General features: G+C 44.7%; 1 protein-coding gene across 1 annotated transcript; it reads right to left on the reverse strand.

Annotated features, from left to right (window-relative positions):
- Positions 1-1,343: 1,343 nt before the first annotated feature.
- Positions 1,344-17,459, reverse strand: LOC103778735 (probable cation-transporting ATPase 13A4). Its single transcript, XM_008946340.1, has 16 exons — positions 17,378-17,459; positions 16,103-16,256; positions 15,393-15,504; positions 13,435-13,559; positions 12,343-12,506; positions 11,191-11,313; positions 10,463-10,542; positions 10,253-10,295; positions 9,229-9,338; positions 8,349-8,445; positions 7,571-7,643; positions 6,179-6,353; positions 5,508-5,722; positions 4,352-4,440; positions 2,141-2,221; positions 1,344-1,601 (listed from the first exon to the last, which is right to left on the reverse strand). The coding sequence occupies exons 2-16, from the start codon at positions 16,194-16,196 to the stop codon at positions 1,380-1,382; spliced, it is 1,803 nt and encodes a 600-aa protein (XP_008944588.1). The 5' UTR covers positions 16,197-16,256; positions 17,378-17,459; the 3' UTR covers positions 1,344-1,379.
- Positions 17,460-18,261: the final 802 nt, after the last annotated feature.

Raw genomic sequence — 18,261 nt, forward strand, 5'->3', positions numbered from 1 at the left:
TCCAGCTTGCCTGATTCTTCTGGGTTTCTCTGGTAGTGCAAGAGTGCTTAGCATCTAACAGTGGGAACTTACAGGCCCCAGTGTCGCCCCACCCAAGAAAAGCACAGGAAGCTGCAGATATGAAAAACAAATTGTGCTGTCGGTTAAGAGTGGACAACTCACCTGCACACCTTATCCAAAAAAGGAAGAGTTCCTGTTGGCCCAAAGCCTCCCTGGCTGATACCTTGTTGCTTTACACAGCTAGGGACCTCGGGTGCAAAACACGGCGAGCAGGAAGCCAGCCTCTCATCGACGGGCTGAGAGAACATGTGCTGGTAGAAGCTGCTTTTTTTTTAAGCAGGTAAAACTCGCAGAAATGTGCAGTGCTGCTGCATTTATATGCGGCAGAAGCAGCTCAGCAGAGTAAGTAAAAGTCACCGAAGGTTAGCAGGTGAGGGGCATGAGTTGACAAATGACACATGGTGTGTAGCATGTGTAATTACAGCTGGAACCACAGCCAGAACCTCAGATGGTTCAACCTATGAGCATGCCACGGAATTTAATAAAATTATACTGAAACCTAGCTAGCTCCCTGTCTTTTAATTCAGGCCTTAGGCCCTTGGGGATAGTAACCCCTTCAACATCTGCTTCTTTTGGCACTGGTAAGCCAGGAGCTGATGCCAGGCAGCAGCCCAGCTCTGCAGCATCCACTCTAGTAGAGCAAGCTCACACACAAGGGACAGCATGTCCTTGTAGACCCACAGGATGAAATCATAATTTGCAATTACCATGTGTTCCATTCTACTTTTTTGAAATGGATATCCCAAATACCTCCCTCAGAAAAGAACTGTTAAACAATGAAATCATTCTGCTCTGTAGGTCAGTAGATTTTTCACCCAGAAAATGTAAGTACTACATGTTTTAAACTGAGTAGATGGCAAACAGGTCGCTTGGTAGCAGTGAGACAGCAATTCCACGTTGTTCCCATCATGGGAAGAGTGTAATGGTTGCTGGGAATGGATGCTTCTAGAAGGCTTTGGCTATTTGCAGATCCTTCCAGCTCTAGAAAGCTAAGCATTCACAGCAGGGGGAAAAAGAAACAACAAAAACCAGGCCCTAGGTAGCAGTATGTGAAACCCCCGGAGCTACAGGAATCCCAGGACCTTCCTATGTTCAGCAGCCTCTATCAGGAGTAAATTCTGCTTGTTTTCTGGAAGAGGATCTCCTCAGAGGAGTGCTGGTATCTGAATTAGCAACTTTTCATCTGGAGGAGCCCCCATCCTCATGGATGGCACAGTGCAGTTCAAGAGAGGCATGCAGCAACGGCATTTTCCAACCATGAACACTTTGCCAATATTCAATTTGCAGCAGTTCTGGACATGTGTCCTCTGCAGTTTCCCTCAGAGTGTGTCCTCACTGCTGTCAAATATTGGATTGCTATGGCCTCCCATATTTCCCTCTACTGATACTGCCACAGAATCTGAGAAGAAGGTTTTGTGCAGAGGTGGCCAGGCCGAGTCCTGCTCTACCACTCGCCGCAGCCTCTTGTAATGACTCTTTGAGTGGTACTGGAAGGTCTTTTTCAGGAACAGCCACAGGCGTCTGTTCTCGATGACAGCTTCCTGTAAAAGCAAGAGCAAAAGCAAAATTCAGGGGGACCTGGACAGCAGTTTTCCCTCTTCATCCACAGGACACACACAAAGCAAGTAGTGGAAGGCCAGATCTCCCACCCTGTCCTAATCATCCGTATCCCTTAGACGGACTTTTATTGACCACTTCTCATACCACCTCCACCAGAGCTCTTCACCAGAAAACTGGGACCAGCTCCTCCTCACAAGATCTTCAAGATCTGAGCAGAAAACACCAAAGACTGTCCACATTTCTCTAGACTAGGGCAGGGGCAAATACACCCCAATCACCAGAGGAACAAAAAGGTGGTTGGGCCTTGCATTCTCTCATATCTGACCATTCAGATGTGGGGCTTTGAGGAAAGAGAGTAAGCAGTAAGGACTCCTGTTTTTTGAGGAAAGTGGTAGCAGCAATGGCTCCTGTTTTACTACACATTCCCAAGCTGGGCTGAGGAGGAAGGAGAAGGAGTGAGACCCGAACCTTTTGTTTCTCCAATTAGTGCTGACAGGTGCATTCAATGAAGCATGCTCACCTCAACAAGGAAGGACACAGCAAATGTGACTGCAAGCATTATCACCATGGAGATCCGCCACGTGGAAGGGGTACAAACGAGCTGGGAAAAAAAGCAGGAGAAGCTGTTCAACAATGTGTGTTCACACTAGAAACTGGTGGAAGCTTGTGTCACAGAATCATAGACTCACTTAGGTTGGAAAAGACCCCCAAGATCATTGAGTCCAACTGTTGACCCAGCACTGCCAGGTCACCACTAAACCATGTCCCTCAGCACCACACCTACACATCTTTTAAATACCTCCAGGGATGGTGACTCCACCACTTCCCTGAGCAGGCTGTTCCAGGGCTTGACAGCCCTTTTGGTGAAGAAATATTTCCTAATATTTCTAAACAACCTAAACTTCCCCTGGTGCAACTTGAGGCCATTTCCTCTTGTCTTACCACTTGTGACTTTGGAGAACCGACCAACCCTCACCTCACTGCAACCTCCTTTCAGGCAGTTGTAGAGAGCGATATGGTCTCCCCTGAGCCTCCTCTTCTTCAGGCTAAACAACCCCAGCTTCCCTTAGCAGCTTCTCAGATAAATTGTTCTCTAGAGCCTTCACCAGCTTTGTGTCATCAAAAGCCAGAATCCCACACAGGCTGCCCACTGCTGATGAGCCAATATTGCTATTTGTCTGGAGGAATTATTCATAAAGACACTTTTAAACTTATGAAGCAGCAGGGAAAACCATAACCCAGAACTGCAATAGGAAATTTAAATTATTGCTTTCTTTCTAATATAGGAAATAGTATTCAGCTCCAAACCCAGCTCCAGTTCCCCACAGCTGGCAGGACTGGCTTTCTGGCTGTAGCTCAAAATATTTTGGAGATGCAGGTCAGATCCAAAATTTGGATCAGCATTTTCTCCAGGGCTAGGCTATTGCAGAGTCTCTGATTGCCACTCCCTCCTTTTCTCTGCGCAGCAAATCCAGCGTATTCCCTCCCGCCAGGCTGGGAGTTTTGCAGCTCTCCCCCAGGGCATTGTAGCCCCTCGAAGCTGCAGTGCTGATCATGTCCTGTGTCACCACAGTGCACACCAGCACTAAGACTTGCTTTGAAATGCCATCTCGTGGCAAGTTCTTTAACCGGGTCTGCCCGCTGAGCCATGGCACTGGAAACAGTTACACGGTGAGGCAGTTTTAGGTGGGCTGCTTGGCATTTAAAAGCCAGGTCCGTTCCCCTTGTCTATGTTTCTCGTTCCATGTTGCATTATTTCAGCTTCTAAATCCACATCCTAACTGTCACACAAACATACAGGACTGGAAGCAGCAGCATGTCAGTACTTGATATTCAAATCCACCACATTTCATCCTTCTGATTACAAATGTGCTGAAAAAATAGCTGTCTGTTGCTTTTGTCATTTGGTTCCTGTGATTCCTACTACGAGGCCGTGAGAGTGTCACGGTGGAGGGAGGAGGTTAACATCTCCCAGCCTCAACATACTAACCGGCAGCTCCACTGACAGCCCTGTCCTACGGCTGATGTAAATCTTACCCTTCCCTTGTGCTTCCCCTGGGATGGATTTGCACAAGGCAGCTCCCGGCTTGCATTCTGCCAGGCTGAGTAAGCCAAGCCCTACAGATATTGATTAATCAAAGATCAAGATATATCCTTGATTGCTGTGACAGCCCCACTGGTCTTCCTCTATAACTGTTCTAAATCCAAATGCTGCTTCAGGAAACTGTGGGCTGTCCAAAATTTAAACAGGGAGGCTGAAAATACTGGGGTCTGAGACGCCAGAGGTGCTGTGAGTGCCGACCGCCAGATGATCTTTGCAAGAGGTTCTGTGTGCAGAGTAGCACAGTCTGAGAAACACAAGTGCATCAGCTTGAGTTTAAATTCGCAGGGCCTAGCCCCTTTCTTCTCCCCATTTCACAACTCTCAAGTCACCAACATAGCAAGCATGGTAAGCTTAGCGATGTCATCTGCTGCATGGACAATGAGCTGAAACTTTCAAATGCACACCTGTAGCTATCCAGGTGTCAGAACACGCAGATCTTAGTTCAGACCTACCATATTTCTGAAAGGTTTTCAATCCATCATCTAAAATCCATCTCTTTAAATTTTATTTGTGTTTAGAGGTGCCACATATCCCTGCAAAAATCTGTGCCTTTTGTTAAAAACAATCCCAGTGCACTTATAATGGGACTGTCAGTAGGAAGAACACCTGTCTTGGAACAATACTCACGTCCATTATAGAGTAGAGACCATCAATATCGGCAAACATCAAGAAAAGGCAAACGCCCAGCTGCACTATCAGCACCAGTACAAACACATCTGAAGGGACAAGAACAAGCAAATAGAACCACACATTTATGAGCAACCTCAGCTGCTTGCCTTTACTACAGAAGACTGTAATAATTTTCTGTGCCAAATAGTAAAATAAAATAAAAAAAAAAATCCATGGCCCCTCCTCACCATGACCATGCCAAAACAGGAGGAATGGCCCCTCCTCACTATTACCATACCAAAACAGCAAAGCCATGAAACTTTCAGCATGAATTTAATTCTCCAGCAAAAAAAAAAAGAATAACTGAAGAGAGCTTTGCCTTTGCTGCAGGATTAGTCCCACATAGAAAGAGAACAGCTCTCTTATGCCTCACTGCAGCTTCCAAAACTGCCACAATCACACCTGCTCATCTTCCCCTCATATGGCAGTATTTCAGAGGCAGAACTGACCCACCAGACTTCACTGCAGCCCCTTCAAGTTTTTGCCTCCTTTGATCTTTCCTCTTTAAAGAAGTTACTGGTCATGGAGTTAGCAAATGCTAAATGTGTCTGGTTTTGGAATAGGAAACAGCCTCTCCAAATGTGCAGACTTCATTGGGTGCTTTTTTCTGAGATGGGCGCAAAAAGAATGCCCTGAACATGAGTTCTCTCAAATCCTGCTCAACCAGCAAGTGCTGAGGAGACTGTCACAGGGCTCTTTCAGAGTTATTCTAAAGAGTGAATGCAAAGTGAGACCATCTAATTCTGGCTCTTCTTGAGCTGTCTCATTCAGGCTACCTTAAGTAACATGATGCTTCTTCCAGCCACCACCACCTTCCTACTACTCCTTAAAAGTCTTTACCAAACTCCATTTGTCTGTTTTAGAAATCCAAATGTCATGGCCAAGTTAGCAGTAGAGAAACACAAAATGTGGGCCCAGCTCAGAGAACTGCTGGTCACAGGATGCCACTGGTACTAAAAGGTCTAAAAAGGTGGCCTTCAGTAATTTAAAAATCTAATATTTGGCTCCTGCTTTCTAGCTGGCATCACCTCAGTCAAGCTTTCATTTTGCCCTAGTGAATTGACCTCCTCAGTTGACTTACTCACAGATCCCTCCCTCTCTCCCCGTACTTAACAGTTTGTGTAGATGGGTTGCCTGAAAGGCTTTCCCTTGGAAAACACTAGTGCCACGATGAGGCAGTTGATGGTACTCAGCAGCCACACTGTGGTGTTTTCATAGCTCTTGTAGCCATTGTCCATTTGCCCATCGTCTTCGTCTCTCATCCCATTGAGCCCCAGGCTGGACACAGAGGAAGAATTCTCCATGTGGCTGTTCTTTGAGAGGCAGGCGCTGAAAAAGAGTGTCACACTGGGCAGTGAATGTCACCCTCCTGGTTATTTCCCCCAGCTTCCCCTACCACTATCAGGAATCCTCCCTCATAGCTATGGCTTACTCCTGCTGTCCCGAGGATGCAGGTTATTGGCAGTGTTCTCAGTGTTACCCACTGGGCTGAGTCTGCTGAACTTGGCAGAGCCTGAGCTCAAACCTGCTTGGATATCTTGGTCTTCCCTGCAATCAAATACTCCTCTTTGTGCTCAGCAAAAGCATTCTCACCACATGCAGTGCACTGCACAGTAGACTTGCTGGAGAGCCTAGGGACCTGCAGACAACACTGGTTAATGTGTTTGCACCCTTGCAAAGCACAAGCTCTGTCTGCAGCTGCTGATCAAGCCTGTAGATAAACCGATCACTATTGTCCCACTAGGTCTACTCTGTGTCACCCAGAATCCCAAGAAGGGGACCTACCCGTGTATATCGGTCTTGCCGTACCAAGGCTGCTCCTGGACCACCACAAACCCAAAAATCTGCATGCTGAGGCTGAAGAGGATGTTAAGTACAACTGAGAGCAGCAGCGGGGGTGAGATGAGTTGGCTAGGAGGCCTGTAGGGAACCAGCTTTGGGTAGGCACCTGTGAAACTCACTGAAACGTGCACAGACTTGTTTATCAGTGTGTCCAAAATACGAGAGAGTATGTGAATGACTGCTACCAATACCCAGCAATTTTACAGTCTATAATGGTCTTTATACTTCATACAAGTACTATATCAAGTACAAAATACGGAGTTGTTTTCTTACAAAATCTTATTGGCCATAGAAGAGGTTAATTAGTGACCTTTGACGACCATGAGGCATTTTTTGAAAAGAAAATGTTGTATTTTTATTTTATTTGGCTACTGTCAGGCCAAAGGATATAAGGGCATGCTCAGGCTCTCCTGTTCTTTGTCACTTGACAATTGTTGCTTGCGATATTCTGTTGCCCATATTCTCTGCATCCTCCTGGACTAAACACCTAGTGCCCAGCTGTTTTTGCTGGGAGAGGACTGCACTAGCTGACCCAACAGGTATTCCTCTCTTCTTAGGTTTAACGAAGTTATTCAGACTTTGAGTAAAAGAGCTATGCAGAAAGTCTTGATGCAGTGTTCCAAATGGGCTACCTACAGCAAGGTAACTTTTGGTACCCAGCATCGTGGGACCCTTTTAGGCTTTCTAATCAAGGCAATTTCCAGTTGTCTGTGCTCCAGCAGAGACAGAAGACGGCTATGTGGTTTTTCTACCTGCTTTTTATTCCTCTGCCCTTGCCATTCATGCTTCTAAACCTCTCCTTGCATTTCCTCTATCTCAATAACCCTGTCTTTCCTCCTTCCCCTCCACCACTGGTTCCCTGTCATTCATGGCTTACAGCTTCCTGCTGTGTAGTGTCTGACATCTGTCATCTCTTTCTTCTCCATTTTCATCACACTTTCCTTTCTTGTCTTTAAATATGAGTTGGACCCCTGTCAATACCTACAGTTTTCATTTGGTTATGGATCCCTAAGTATCTTCTTAATCTGCCTTCCTAAGTCAACAGGGAAAAGCCTGAATAGACTTTCTACTGAATTACGTCTGGCTTTACTCCTTCTGGAGATAATATCCCATTTATCAACAATCTACAGCTTCAGCAAATGCACCACTAAGAAGAACCTGTCTTGTATCAGAGCTTTCCTCGAGCAAGATGCTTCCCCTACTAATCTAAACATCCTGTACTCTATGTAGTCTCTCTCTTTCTCCTATCTGTACATAGAATTATTCATTTCCAAGGAGGTGAAAAATATTTGAGATCATTCTCTCATTAATACAGAGGATGACTAAGGGGCTTACTTGTCACACCAATTACAGTGGTAATAGCCAGATCTTGGAACAAAAATTGGTAATTCCCAAAGGAGTTTAGCTGCTGAAAAGAGGAACACAAAGAAAAAAAAACATACATCAGACATTTGCCGTGGGCTTGTTTATATTGTCTCCAGAAAGCTGCACTATTTTCGTGGAGCTAACGCTGTGTTATTTTTTCTGAAATGCTACTCAGCAGAGAAGGGGGCCACACAATCAGCACCCTGCCAGTAGGCTCGTCACCACTGGGCCCGCAGTGAGTACTCTCGTTCTGTGCACCAGCCGCACTAGCAACGCTTCCAGTTTACTCAATGCAACAGAAAGGGACGTGTTTTCTCAATGCTGGGTGACTTCTGAATGCAAAGCCTTCCTCTCTATTTGGGAAGAAGCCATGCAAAAGTGGTTTAAGGCACTCCAGGGGATTTTGCTTACTGTCAAGTTAATTCATGCTTTAAATGTTGAATAAATTGCAACAGCATATGCTTATGCCAGATTCTCCTGTTTCACAGACATAGGCCCTCAGCCAAAATACTTTTCAATATCTCAGCCTTCTTTTTGCCCAGCTTGGATGTTAAGCCCCCTGGCTGAAGTTAATGGGAAGTCTTCCACCAAGAGTACAGGAGGACCATAGGATCACACCACAGAGATCTGCAGCTCAGATAAAGGTAAAGCTCCATACCCTAGTTTTACTGTGGCTTTCATGCCATGTTTCTCCTACAAGGGAGCAGTAAGGTCATCTGGTTCTAGCCAACATGTTCCCAAGACATACCCAGTACAGCAGGAGAACACCAAGGTACTGAATGGTGCTGTATAATGCCATGTACTTGAACATGCAGAAGGAAGTGACAAGGGCAGCACGGCCTTCCCTGTGTGGAGACACGAATGAAGGACAGCAGTTAGGTGATGGGTCTGCTCCTGTTGCCAGCCCTCTCAAAACCCTGTTGAAAAACAGGCATGTGTTACAAGTAGAGAAATCTCTGCCAGTACCTTGCTGGGAGGTGAAATAAATAAAATATGGTCTGAAAAAAAGTAAAATCTTCACTTGCAGAAATCCTGCTGCAAGTGAACGGGCTTGAATCTGGTCATGTCTGTTCCCAAGATTACAATTTACCCTAGTGAGTTTTCCTGCTGACATTGATAGTGCAGGTAATAGCTTGGTATGAGGAAAACCATACAAAGCCCAGCAGCTGCTTGGTGAGTTCAAACTAACAAGTCCTCTCCTCCTGCAGTGAGGGTAATGCACTCTCCCTGGTTATTCATCTGCCCTAGTAAGTAAAATCAGGATCCTGGCATAAGAGATGTTTTGCTTGCAGAGGGTATCAGAGGCAGGGCCTAACAGTAGTGTGTACAGGTTGATTTGTAGGCATCAGCTTTATAGAGCATTGTTCATCTTGCTATTTCTTTTGCATTTAAAATATTGCTAATGACATAAAGCTCAGCTGTAAATGCCCTCCTCTTGTAGATTTAAGGGAATTAATATATCTTAAAGGAATTACAGTTGGAACTAGGCAAATGGCAACTTCAAGGTCAAAGCCATTTATTTCTCTCTAGATACGTACATTCCGGTTTGGTGGGAACATCCAACACTAATATCTGAGAGGACTGGGAACATTTTCTTTATGACGTAGGAAACAGAAGTCCACACTTACCTGATCAGCTCTGGCACACAGGCTATGCTGGGGGTTCGGGAGGTGAAAGGTGAAGCCACAGACGCCTCCTGCTCTGACAGGGATATCCCTGCATGCGCCACTTTCAAAGCCTGAAAGCCACATTCCTCCTCAGCACGCACAAAGCAGGAAGACTTGGCAACTGCCATGGCAGTTAAGAGTGACCCCTTATTACAGGATGTGTCCTGTCAACAGCAGGCCCTCTTCACTGCGTGAGTGTGATCCACCCAACAGGTTCCTTGAGTGGTATGCAGTTGAGGCATCAGGTCCAGAAGAATGGGGATGACAGCACAGGAAAGCCCATTTTCCACAGACCCCAAAGCCATCCACTACCAACTGCAGAAGATGGGTTTGGCTCTGCCTCCTTTGGCAGCACTTACTTGCAGTGACACCTGATGTACACAGTCTAGGTTCTCTGCTTGCATCCCCCAGCACAATTCTTGGGACTTTGTGTTAGGGCAAGTGAGAGCTTCACTGCCTAGGTGGGATTGCTCTCACTGCCACAAGGATGTGTGAAGTCATGAAGTGAACTGAACCTGCCTACAACAGTTACGGGTTCCTACTGAACATGGACCCTTCCTTTTGGTAAAAAAAAAAAAAAAAACAAACTTTCTTGCACTTCTAAAATGATCACTTACAAAAACCATGCGGGGCTACATCTGTTCCCCACGCAAACTCCTCCTCACCCTAGTCTTCTCCACCCTCAGACACTGAAGACGTTGACAGAAAGCCCAGTGGAGGATTTGGAGAATCCTCTGGTGGTTTCTGCAAAGGACATGAACCAGTCCTTGAGAACACAAACTGCAACAATCTCTGCCTAGGACAGCTCTTGCATGGTAAGGACTATGCTGTGGGATCAGGCCCAAATCAGTACTGGAGCCAGTACAGCTGCCCTGTGAATAAGCAAAGCACTCCCACCTCCAACATGTGCTCAGTTTGGGATATCCTACTGGCCTTGCATTTTTTCATCTTATAAATAAATACATTGTAAAGAATTTTCACTTACCCCACAGTCATTTGCTCCATCTCCACACATGCCCACAAAGTAACTGAAAAATAGAGTGACCTACAGTTAAGTTCTACGTCTGTGGAAATTTCAGGTTTCTAAACTTCAAGGAAATGTTACGTTAGACAAATGCTGGCTCTTACTAGACTCTTTTCAAGCCTGGAATTTCATCAAACACTTCAGAACTCTTAGTGCACATTATGAACTTACTCCAGCTTTTGAAACTCTTCTACAAGGCTGGATTTCTGACCAGGAGACATTCTAGCAAAAACTGTGCCATGCAGCAGGAGCTGTAAGGTGAAAAAAAGGAAGTAATTTTTCAAGCACTTGGGTAAGTCACAGTGATTTCAGTGATAATCTGGAATAGAAACCACCAAAAAATCACATTTGAAAACAATTGATGCTAGACTCCAAAGCAGGAAAGGTTGATGATCAAAGATAAAAGGTATCTTAATCAATATTTTTCAAAAAATAACAATCACAATAAGGACAAGAGGCCTGGTGTGTTGTTTGAATTATCTGATGAACACAGATTACCAGACAGGGATTTACTAGAAGAGAATTCATGAGATTATCCTTTGCATAAATCAGACAAGTCGTGCTGAATTGGATGCTGTGTAATACCATGTTTTCTCCTGTCCTCCAACACAGGACAGAATCAGTGCTCTGCAAGAGCCAGGCATATGGATAAAAATATTTTTAACTCACATCTTCACCCCATGAAGCAGGTCTGCTCCTCTCACATGCAGAAAAAATCCAGGGATTTTCAGATCCTTCCCTGTATGTTAATATCGGAGATTCATCCAGCCCGTAAGTATTTCAGGGTTAAAATTGTTCCCCAAAGATGTCCTGATACAGACATCTTCAGCTAATTAACTCAGGACAAGCCAAGTCTACTGAATGGCAAGCCTACTCCAGTTAAATAATCCAGACCTTACCTTTGGAAGTAAGTGCCTGAAATGCTGTGCTACAATTTGGTAAGATTTTCCATTCATGGCAAAATGATACCGGGCTGGTCCCAAGGCCAGCCTGACTCCTCGGTCGGTCTGCCTGTCATCCTCCTGTAAAACAAGACAGAATGAGTGCTGCTCCCGGGCCCTCAGAAGCTGCTATGGGCAGTCACACAGGTACCACTACAAAGAAAAGGGCATACCATGGGGAGGGCACCTGTGTAGGCTCCGGGAGACCTGGGTTCAAGAACCATTGCCTTTGCCTGGATTCGTAAAGGGATTTAGGCATACAATGCCATTAAGCTCAGTGTTTGTGAACTGGGTGCTTCCTGTGTCTTAAAAGCTGCCTCTCAGCATTGCCATATCTGATAGAATTTATGCAAGAGTGCCAGTCTGGTGGGCTGCATGGTGAGTGAGAGGGCCTAGAGAGCATATGGGCACCACAGCTAGGCATGCCTTTTTGCAGTGAAATGCAGTGAAGATGCTGCTCAGGCTGAGCCTTGGTAGAAAGGAGCCCTTCAACAAGCCCTGCAGAGATTCCTGATCATCTAGAAGGCTCAGCACCTCAAGGTGCTGACATACTCTTCAGGGAGAGAGTAACTGGTCTCTGCCTCAGTTTCTTTGTGGACATGCTCAGTCAAATATAACTTCTTGGCACAGCTAGCCTAGGTTTCACAGTGGAGATGTAATTTCTCAGCAGTTCATCTGTTTTCTTTCTGCAGGTATGGAGAAGTGCTAACTCTCTACCTGCTTGCACAGAGCTGGTTCATTCAGTGTAGTTCCAAAGGCTTGAAGTCCATATACTAGCAAATTTACCTTGCAAGGAAAGGAAACGTGCTGTAACTGACAACAGCTAAGCATGAGGGCTAAAGACAAATCTTTCCTAGGTTTCAAACTTAGCTAAGCAGTTAGAAAAAAAAATGTGTTCACAAGATAATATGCTAGGAAGGAAGTGCTAGGGTGTACATTTTTATAAAGATCCCTTCTTTTAAAACACCCTTCTAGCACATAACATTCTGGCATGCAGACGAGGGTGACTGACTGGTCTCTGTTACACTAGCATAATCCCACTGCATTACTTAAAGCATTCCAGCTTAATCTGTCTTCCTGCTGCACAACACTTGCTTCTTGTATGCTCACCAGGCTTCTGTAATCTTCAGTTTTGTTTTCTTCTAGTGGTTTCCAGGTTATAGATGCTGATAAAGATCCAGGTATTTTCTTTGCTTCCACAAGAATCACTCTGTTTGTTGGAGATATCATCCCAGCATTTTTGGCAACAGTTACAGCTGTCTGAATATTGTCACCTAGAAAAATTAAGGGGAGTGTTATCTAAAAATTTCTGTAATGAGGAATTGTTCAAGCATGGAAACAGCCTTTTCCTGTCTGTGCCTAAGAACATTTTTGATAAAGATCAAAACTTTGCAGATGAGGTCTGTCTCAATAATGAAACATATTTTCATCTGAAAATGAAATATTTTCATTTTCAGCTTGAAGAAATCCAGATGGGGAACCTGCTCCTAGACAGTGTGTTTTAGAGAGAAAAAACAATAAAGGAGTCACTGCTCAGTTGCTGTTAGTATCACTGATAGTCATCGATTTGCCTTAGATGGCTTTGGTGCAGGATGTGTCCTGAAAGGGGGGAAGCCCAAAAAGACAAGTTCTGTGCGACTCCTGGAAAAATATCTTTGGATCATGGAAAAACTAGGGGTTATCCTATCCAAATCCAAACCAGCCCTTCAAGGAAAGCATGGGATAAATAGGGACTGGTAGGCATGAGCAAACAGATGTCATAAGGTTCAGTGATTTGTCCTGGCATCCATGTCCCACCTCTGCTCATCTATGACAACAGAAATTCATGAGGCCCTACAAAGATGGGATCATGCATGACATGTCTTTGTGCATGTCACCTGATAACTTCACCAGGGAGAAAAATGAACTCACTGGAAAGCATCAGAGGAACAGAAGGCTCTGATCTGTGGTGAAAGTGGGACAGATTAAGAGTTAAGCATCTGACACAGCCTGGTGAAGTTATTAGGGACATAATCCTGCAGGGTTCAGCTCATGTAATTATTACAACACAGATGCTTCTTGGACTACAATTCTCTGAAAGATACAAATGTCTGTGCCTTTCCTCCCAGTGGTAGTGACAAAGCAGCAGACTGTTCACTCCAACATGGCTGGCCTCCCTGTCTGGACCAGTGGCCACATAAATAACGCATGCTTTTTAGATACCTGTGACCATCACACTCCTGATGCGGGCAGCACTGAGCTCTTCCAGGACAGGCTTTGTCTCCTTCTTTAATCGATTCTCCATGATCAGCAGACCCAGGAATGTCAGATCAGATTCTACCTCCTCCCTGACAGTGAAGAACAGAGACAAAGATTTCATTCTTCTTTTTGCCTTTGGCCTATCTTGCTGTTGAATTTTCTGACAGCCAGTTATAACCCCTAACCATCCCATCTAGCTCAAAAGAATTAACTCGTTCATTTTTACCAGTCCCAGGCCGCCTGTCTTTTGTGGTGCTGTTTCAACACCAGCAGGGCTTGCTTCCCACTGGCAGTCAGTGGTACTGGTTGTGCAGGGAGGCTCTTCACTTGATTTTTCATCCTTCTGTCCTCTTCTGCCCTTGTCCTGAAGAATTAGTTCAGCACATAGCCAGCTTCCAGCTCATGTTTGCTTAATTACCAAATCAAAAAAGAGCCAATTTCAGCCTACTTGCTCCACATACCAACATGAGGCCTGATGAATAAGTTGGACGGTTTTCCACTTATGCACCATCCTTAGCCAGCAGGAAAAAAAGCACCCTGAGTTTACTGCAAGATTCCAAAACTGTGGTGGTCTGATTTGAAAAGTTCATGCACACTAGTCCTCATCTGAGGACTGTACAACAAAGAAACACACCTTAGTAAATGTATCTGCTACTCTTGTCAGTAGGACCTGAGCAAAGAGCAGGAGGGAACTCCAACTTCTGTTTTCTCCTACTCTTTTCTTTACACCTGTGCTATTGCTTCTTTTACAGTTGAACACACACAGCTGAGCACAGAATTTGGTAAACCATCCCATCCCTGAGTCATAAACTAGAGGACTTTCAGGGAGACAGGTGGACTCTGAAGAGTCTGAAAAAAAGAAAAGCTTTCAAACACTTATTTTAGCCAGTGTAGTAAGGAAGAGGTGATGCCAAACACTTGCATGGCAGAGTAGCTGAGTCAGGTAGTGCCTGAATAGTCACTTCTTTCACAGCCCATCTTGGATTTGACCTCCAGTTTTCTTTTTCCTCCTGGCAGTATATACATCACACATCCTATAACTGCACACACAACTACAAACTTTGGGCCACATTGCACACATTTGCTCATTGGGTTGGATAGGTCTGTTGTGACACCTGTCACAAGAATTAAACACACCACTGACGCTTCACCTCAGTGTCATTGGCTTTTTCAGCAAGGCAAAAAGCCCTGAGAAAGAGCAAGTGAGCCCCATCTGGATTAGGACCTGCAGCTAATAGAGAAGACAGCAGATGCTAAGTAACCACAGATGTTTCAGAAATGATGTTGCTGGAGTATCACAGGCAAAAGCTAGAGGTAAAAGCACATGGATTCATATGTAGGTGTTCTTGTGAGAGGCTTGTGGAAAACTAGTACTATGAGTATAGCAAAAGAGTTTTCTGAGTTCTCTAGAAGCTAAAGAAAGCTAAAGCTAGAAAGGTACAGGGATTGGACCAAGACAGCACCAGAAGACAGTCTGCTGACTTTGCCAGGGCTGGAGAACAGGTAGTGTAATGGGAGTCATCTGCTGGTTTGCCTTAACCAAGGAGCCAGGAAAAAAAAGGAAGAGACTTCTCTTCAGCTGAAAGCCTGGATAAATCTGCAAGGAGACTGGTAGAAATGATGGACTGAAAGAGGGGTGTACTAGACTTCAGAGTGTAGTAGAGTGATATCTCCTGTGTTGATCCAGAGCTAAGAAATGAGTAAGGATTCTGAGTTACTCCACTTCATGGGGTAGTGAAGTGCCCTCTACCCATTCTCAGGCAGATCTATATCCCGATTTGTATCAGATTCCCTATGGCCTGAAGGCAACAAAACTCTGTCCTGCAGACCTGCTCTTGGCAGGGCTGTAGTGATAACGGTACTGCGTGGGCACCACTAGCCCAGGGCTGAGTACGGCTGGTAAGGAGCAGTTTATGGCTTACCTTGTTAGGTCAGAAGATCGCTTCCCTGCTGGTAGAGGTTTACTCGCCAGCCCAATGACCCTAAAGCCCTGTGCTGTGTAGAGCAGAAGCTTGCTTTCGAAGTTTGGGGGCACTGTGCAGAAAGAGGAAAACACAGTTCATCAGGGTATTTGACTGCTTTCTAATAAAAGGAAGTTTTGGAGCAGGGAAGGTTCCTGTTCCAGAGGGCAGGTACACCTAGAGTCTACCAATAGGCCAAGGACCTCAAGGAAAGCTGATGAACTGAACTTTACTCAGTAAGGACGACATTACCTCTCCTCTGTCACTTTGCACTTAGGATCCTATACTATTCTGCAAAGACTTACCTTCTTCCAGGGTGTAATAAAGGAGCTGTGCTTTTCTAGCCGCCCTCTCAAGGCTTGGGGAAAAAAAGAAAACTTTTTTTGATCCATACTGGACCAGTAGGCAAATTTCCAACCTATTCTGGCAGAAACTGTACACCTTGTACAGAAGTTGGTACTTGCATTTATCTCTTAGCAGTCCTTCTTTGCTGAGAAGGGCTGTATGAGAGCTTAGCCTTACACTTGGACAATAGAGAGACTCTAACTTTTCAGGCTGAAGGACAAAGTTATAGACCCAGAAATCTCATTTGAACCTTCTACTTCACAGTGCTACAAAAAGTCACATATATATATATGAGTTTCTAGGAAGCATTTACAAATATTAGTTACCTGTTTCTGCTCTACATAACATGGCTACCATTTCTGGAGCCCCTTTTGTGAAGACCTCTTTCTCCCCACCAATTTCCTGAGCAATGACAGACATTCTTTGCAGGGCTGAGGAAAATGGAAACTGATGTAAAATGGTAACTCCTTCCACCAGGGCCTAGGAGAAAAGCAAGTGGATTAGATACTGCAGCAAGGATTTTAAACTCAGGCCAAAGGATTTTAGGTCTGTCTTTTAGGCCACGGTAAGAAGTTAACCATGTATAATGGGCTGATTTGTCATAGTGGGACAGAAAGGACAGGTATATAAAGAGGAGGTGAAATTTGTACAGAAATATTTAGCTTAAGCAGTAGGGAAAGTTTGCTGACAGTTTTAGCAGACTGTTAGATACAATTTACTGAAAGGAACTCACTAGTCCTGTTTCTTTAACAAGACTCTGCTAGGTCTTACACTGGTTTTGCAAAGGGAAAATGGATATCTGAAAACACACCCTTAGTGTACATCACCAGTAATGGTCTGACATCAGCTACCAGACTCAAATGCAATCCCAAATGATTTTAGAGATCTTCACCACCCAGCTGAGTTTGGATTGAGTGTTGAGGCATCAGGACATATAAACTCCTGAGCTGCACTATATGTTATCCACCAACCCCCTGCTCCATACACCAATCCCTTGCTTCTGGTGTGAGCAGCAAGGTTCCCCCAGGTGTCTCTTTTTAATCAGAGAAAGCAAGGCAATCTCTCTGCAGGCAGTACAAGAGTCACAGAATCACAGAATGTCAGGGCTTGGAATTGACCTCCAGAGATATCTAGTCCAACCCGCAGGTTCACCTAGAGCAGGTTGCACAGGAATGCATCCAGGCAAGTTTTGAAAGTCTCCAGAGAAGGTGACTCCACAACTTCTCTGGGCAGCCTGTTCCACTGCTCCACCACCCTCACAGGAAAGAAGCTTCTCCTTATGTTTAAGTGGAATTTCTTGTGTTCCATTTTGTGTCCATTGCTCCTTGTTCTGTCACTGGGCACCACCAAAGAGTCTGGTCCCACCCTCTTGACCCCCACACTTTAAATATTTATAAGCATTGATAAGATTCTCTCTCAGTCTCCTCTTCTGCAGGCGAACCAGACCCAAGTCTCTGAAAGATGAAGATACCTTTATCAAGAGAGATGAAGTGTGGAAGAGCTGTCTTGGACTAGGACAACCATGCATTTCTCTACTCAAAGGTAACTCTTACACTGACAGTCTTACTTGATCACAAATGCAAATCTTGCAAAGAGCTTACACTGATGGCTTTAGGCCCAGGTCTAACAACTGTGGCATGGGTAGATCCATGACTCTCATTCTGGTGTCCACTGGAATCATCTATCACCTGTGTATTGGAAGACAAAAGGTCTTTCAGATTACAGCACCAGTAGAACAGAAAGGAACCTCAAGGAATCATTCAGAGCTTTTCCTTCCCTCAAAAACAGGTATCTTATTCATTCCTGAGGAGGGTCTGTCTGATAACATGCTAAAAAGCTCCAGTAATGGAAAACCCAATGCCTCCCTTGGCAATCAAATCCAGAGCTTCACCAGCTTCACTAAGATACTGCTGTATTCTCGCCCAGCAAATAGATGTGTCTTCTCACTGACAGTAAATCCTTCAGTCATTACAACCCACTTAAATATGCACAAATATTTAGCTATAACATAGACCCAATGGGAAAATAACTAAGAGTTTGTATCAATGTAGAAAGCATCATCCTATGCTCTCGAAGTATTCCACAAAACAGATGGATTTTTTAACCATCCCAACATGACTATAAGGAATGAAAATATTTTAGGGTGTCAAAAGGCACATGATTATTCCTATTTCACAGAAATTATCTAACAGGATTTTTCCTGTTTAATTTCTAACTTTGATGGGTGTCTGCCCATCTAAGGCTGAGATGGCAGGGTGATCCCCCTGGGGAAAAACACCCCCTAACTCCTGAAATTACTGGATATTTTGTTCCTTGACATTTGGCTATTTTACATATTTTGCAGATACAAACCAGACAGGTGTTAAGTATGGATGTTGTCACCCACGTAACTAGCTAATCCTGCCCTGAGTCTCTTGTCTTGCACCAGCAATATCTTGTGGCTATACCTCCCACCACATAATGTGAGGCTCAGGGACAGCCTTGG

The sequence above is a fragment of the Merops nubicus genome, unplaced genomic scaffold (assembly GCF_000691845.1).
Source record: "Merops nubicus isolate BGI_N331 unplaced genomic scaffold, ASM69184v1 scaffold4368, whole genome shotgun sequence".
In the NCBI taxonomy this organism is placed as follows: domain Eukaryota; kingdom Metazoa; phylum Chordata; class Aves; order Coraciiformes; family Meropidae; genus Merops; species Merops nubicus.

Bases quoted from the DNA above. Each gene is read 5' to 3' on its own strand.
- LOC103778735 (XM_008946340.1), bottom strand. From the start codon at position 16,196: ATGTCTGTCATTGCTCAGGAAATTGGTGGGGAGAAAGAGGTCTTCACA. The intron at 12,507-13,434 runs GTATCTAAAAAG...TAATTTTTCTAG, and splicing joins CAGGAGTGTGATGGTCACAG to GTGACAATATTCAGACAGCT. The intron at 10,543-11,190 runs GTAAGGTCTGGA...TTCACCTTACAG, and splicing joins TCAGGCACTTACTTCCAAAG to CTCCTGCTGCATGGCACAGT.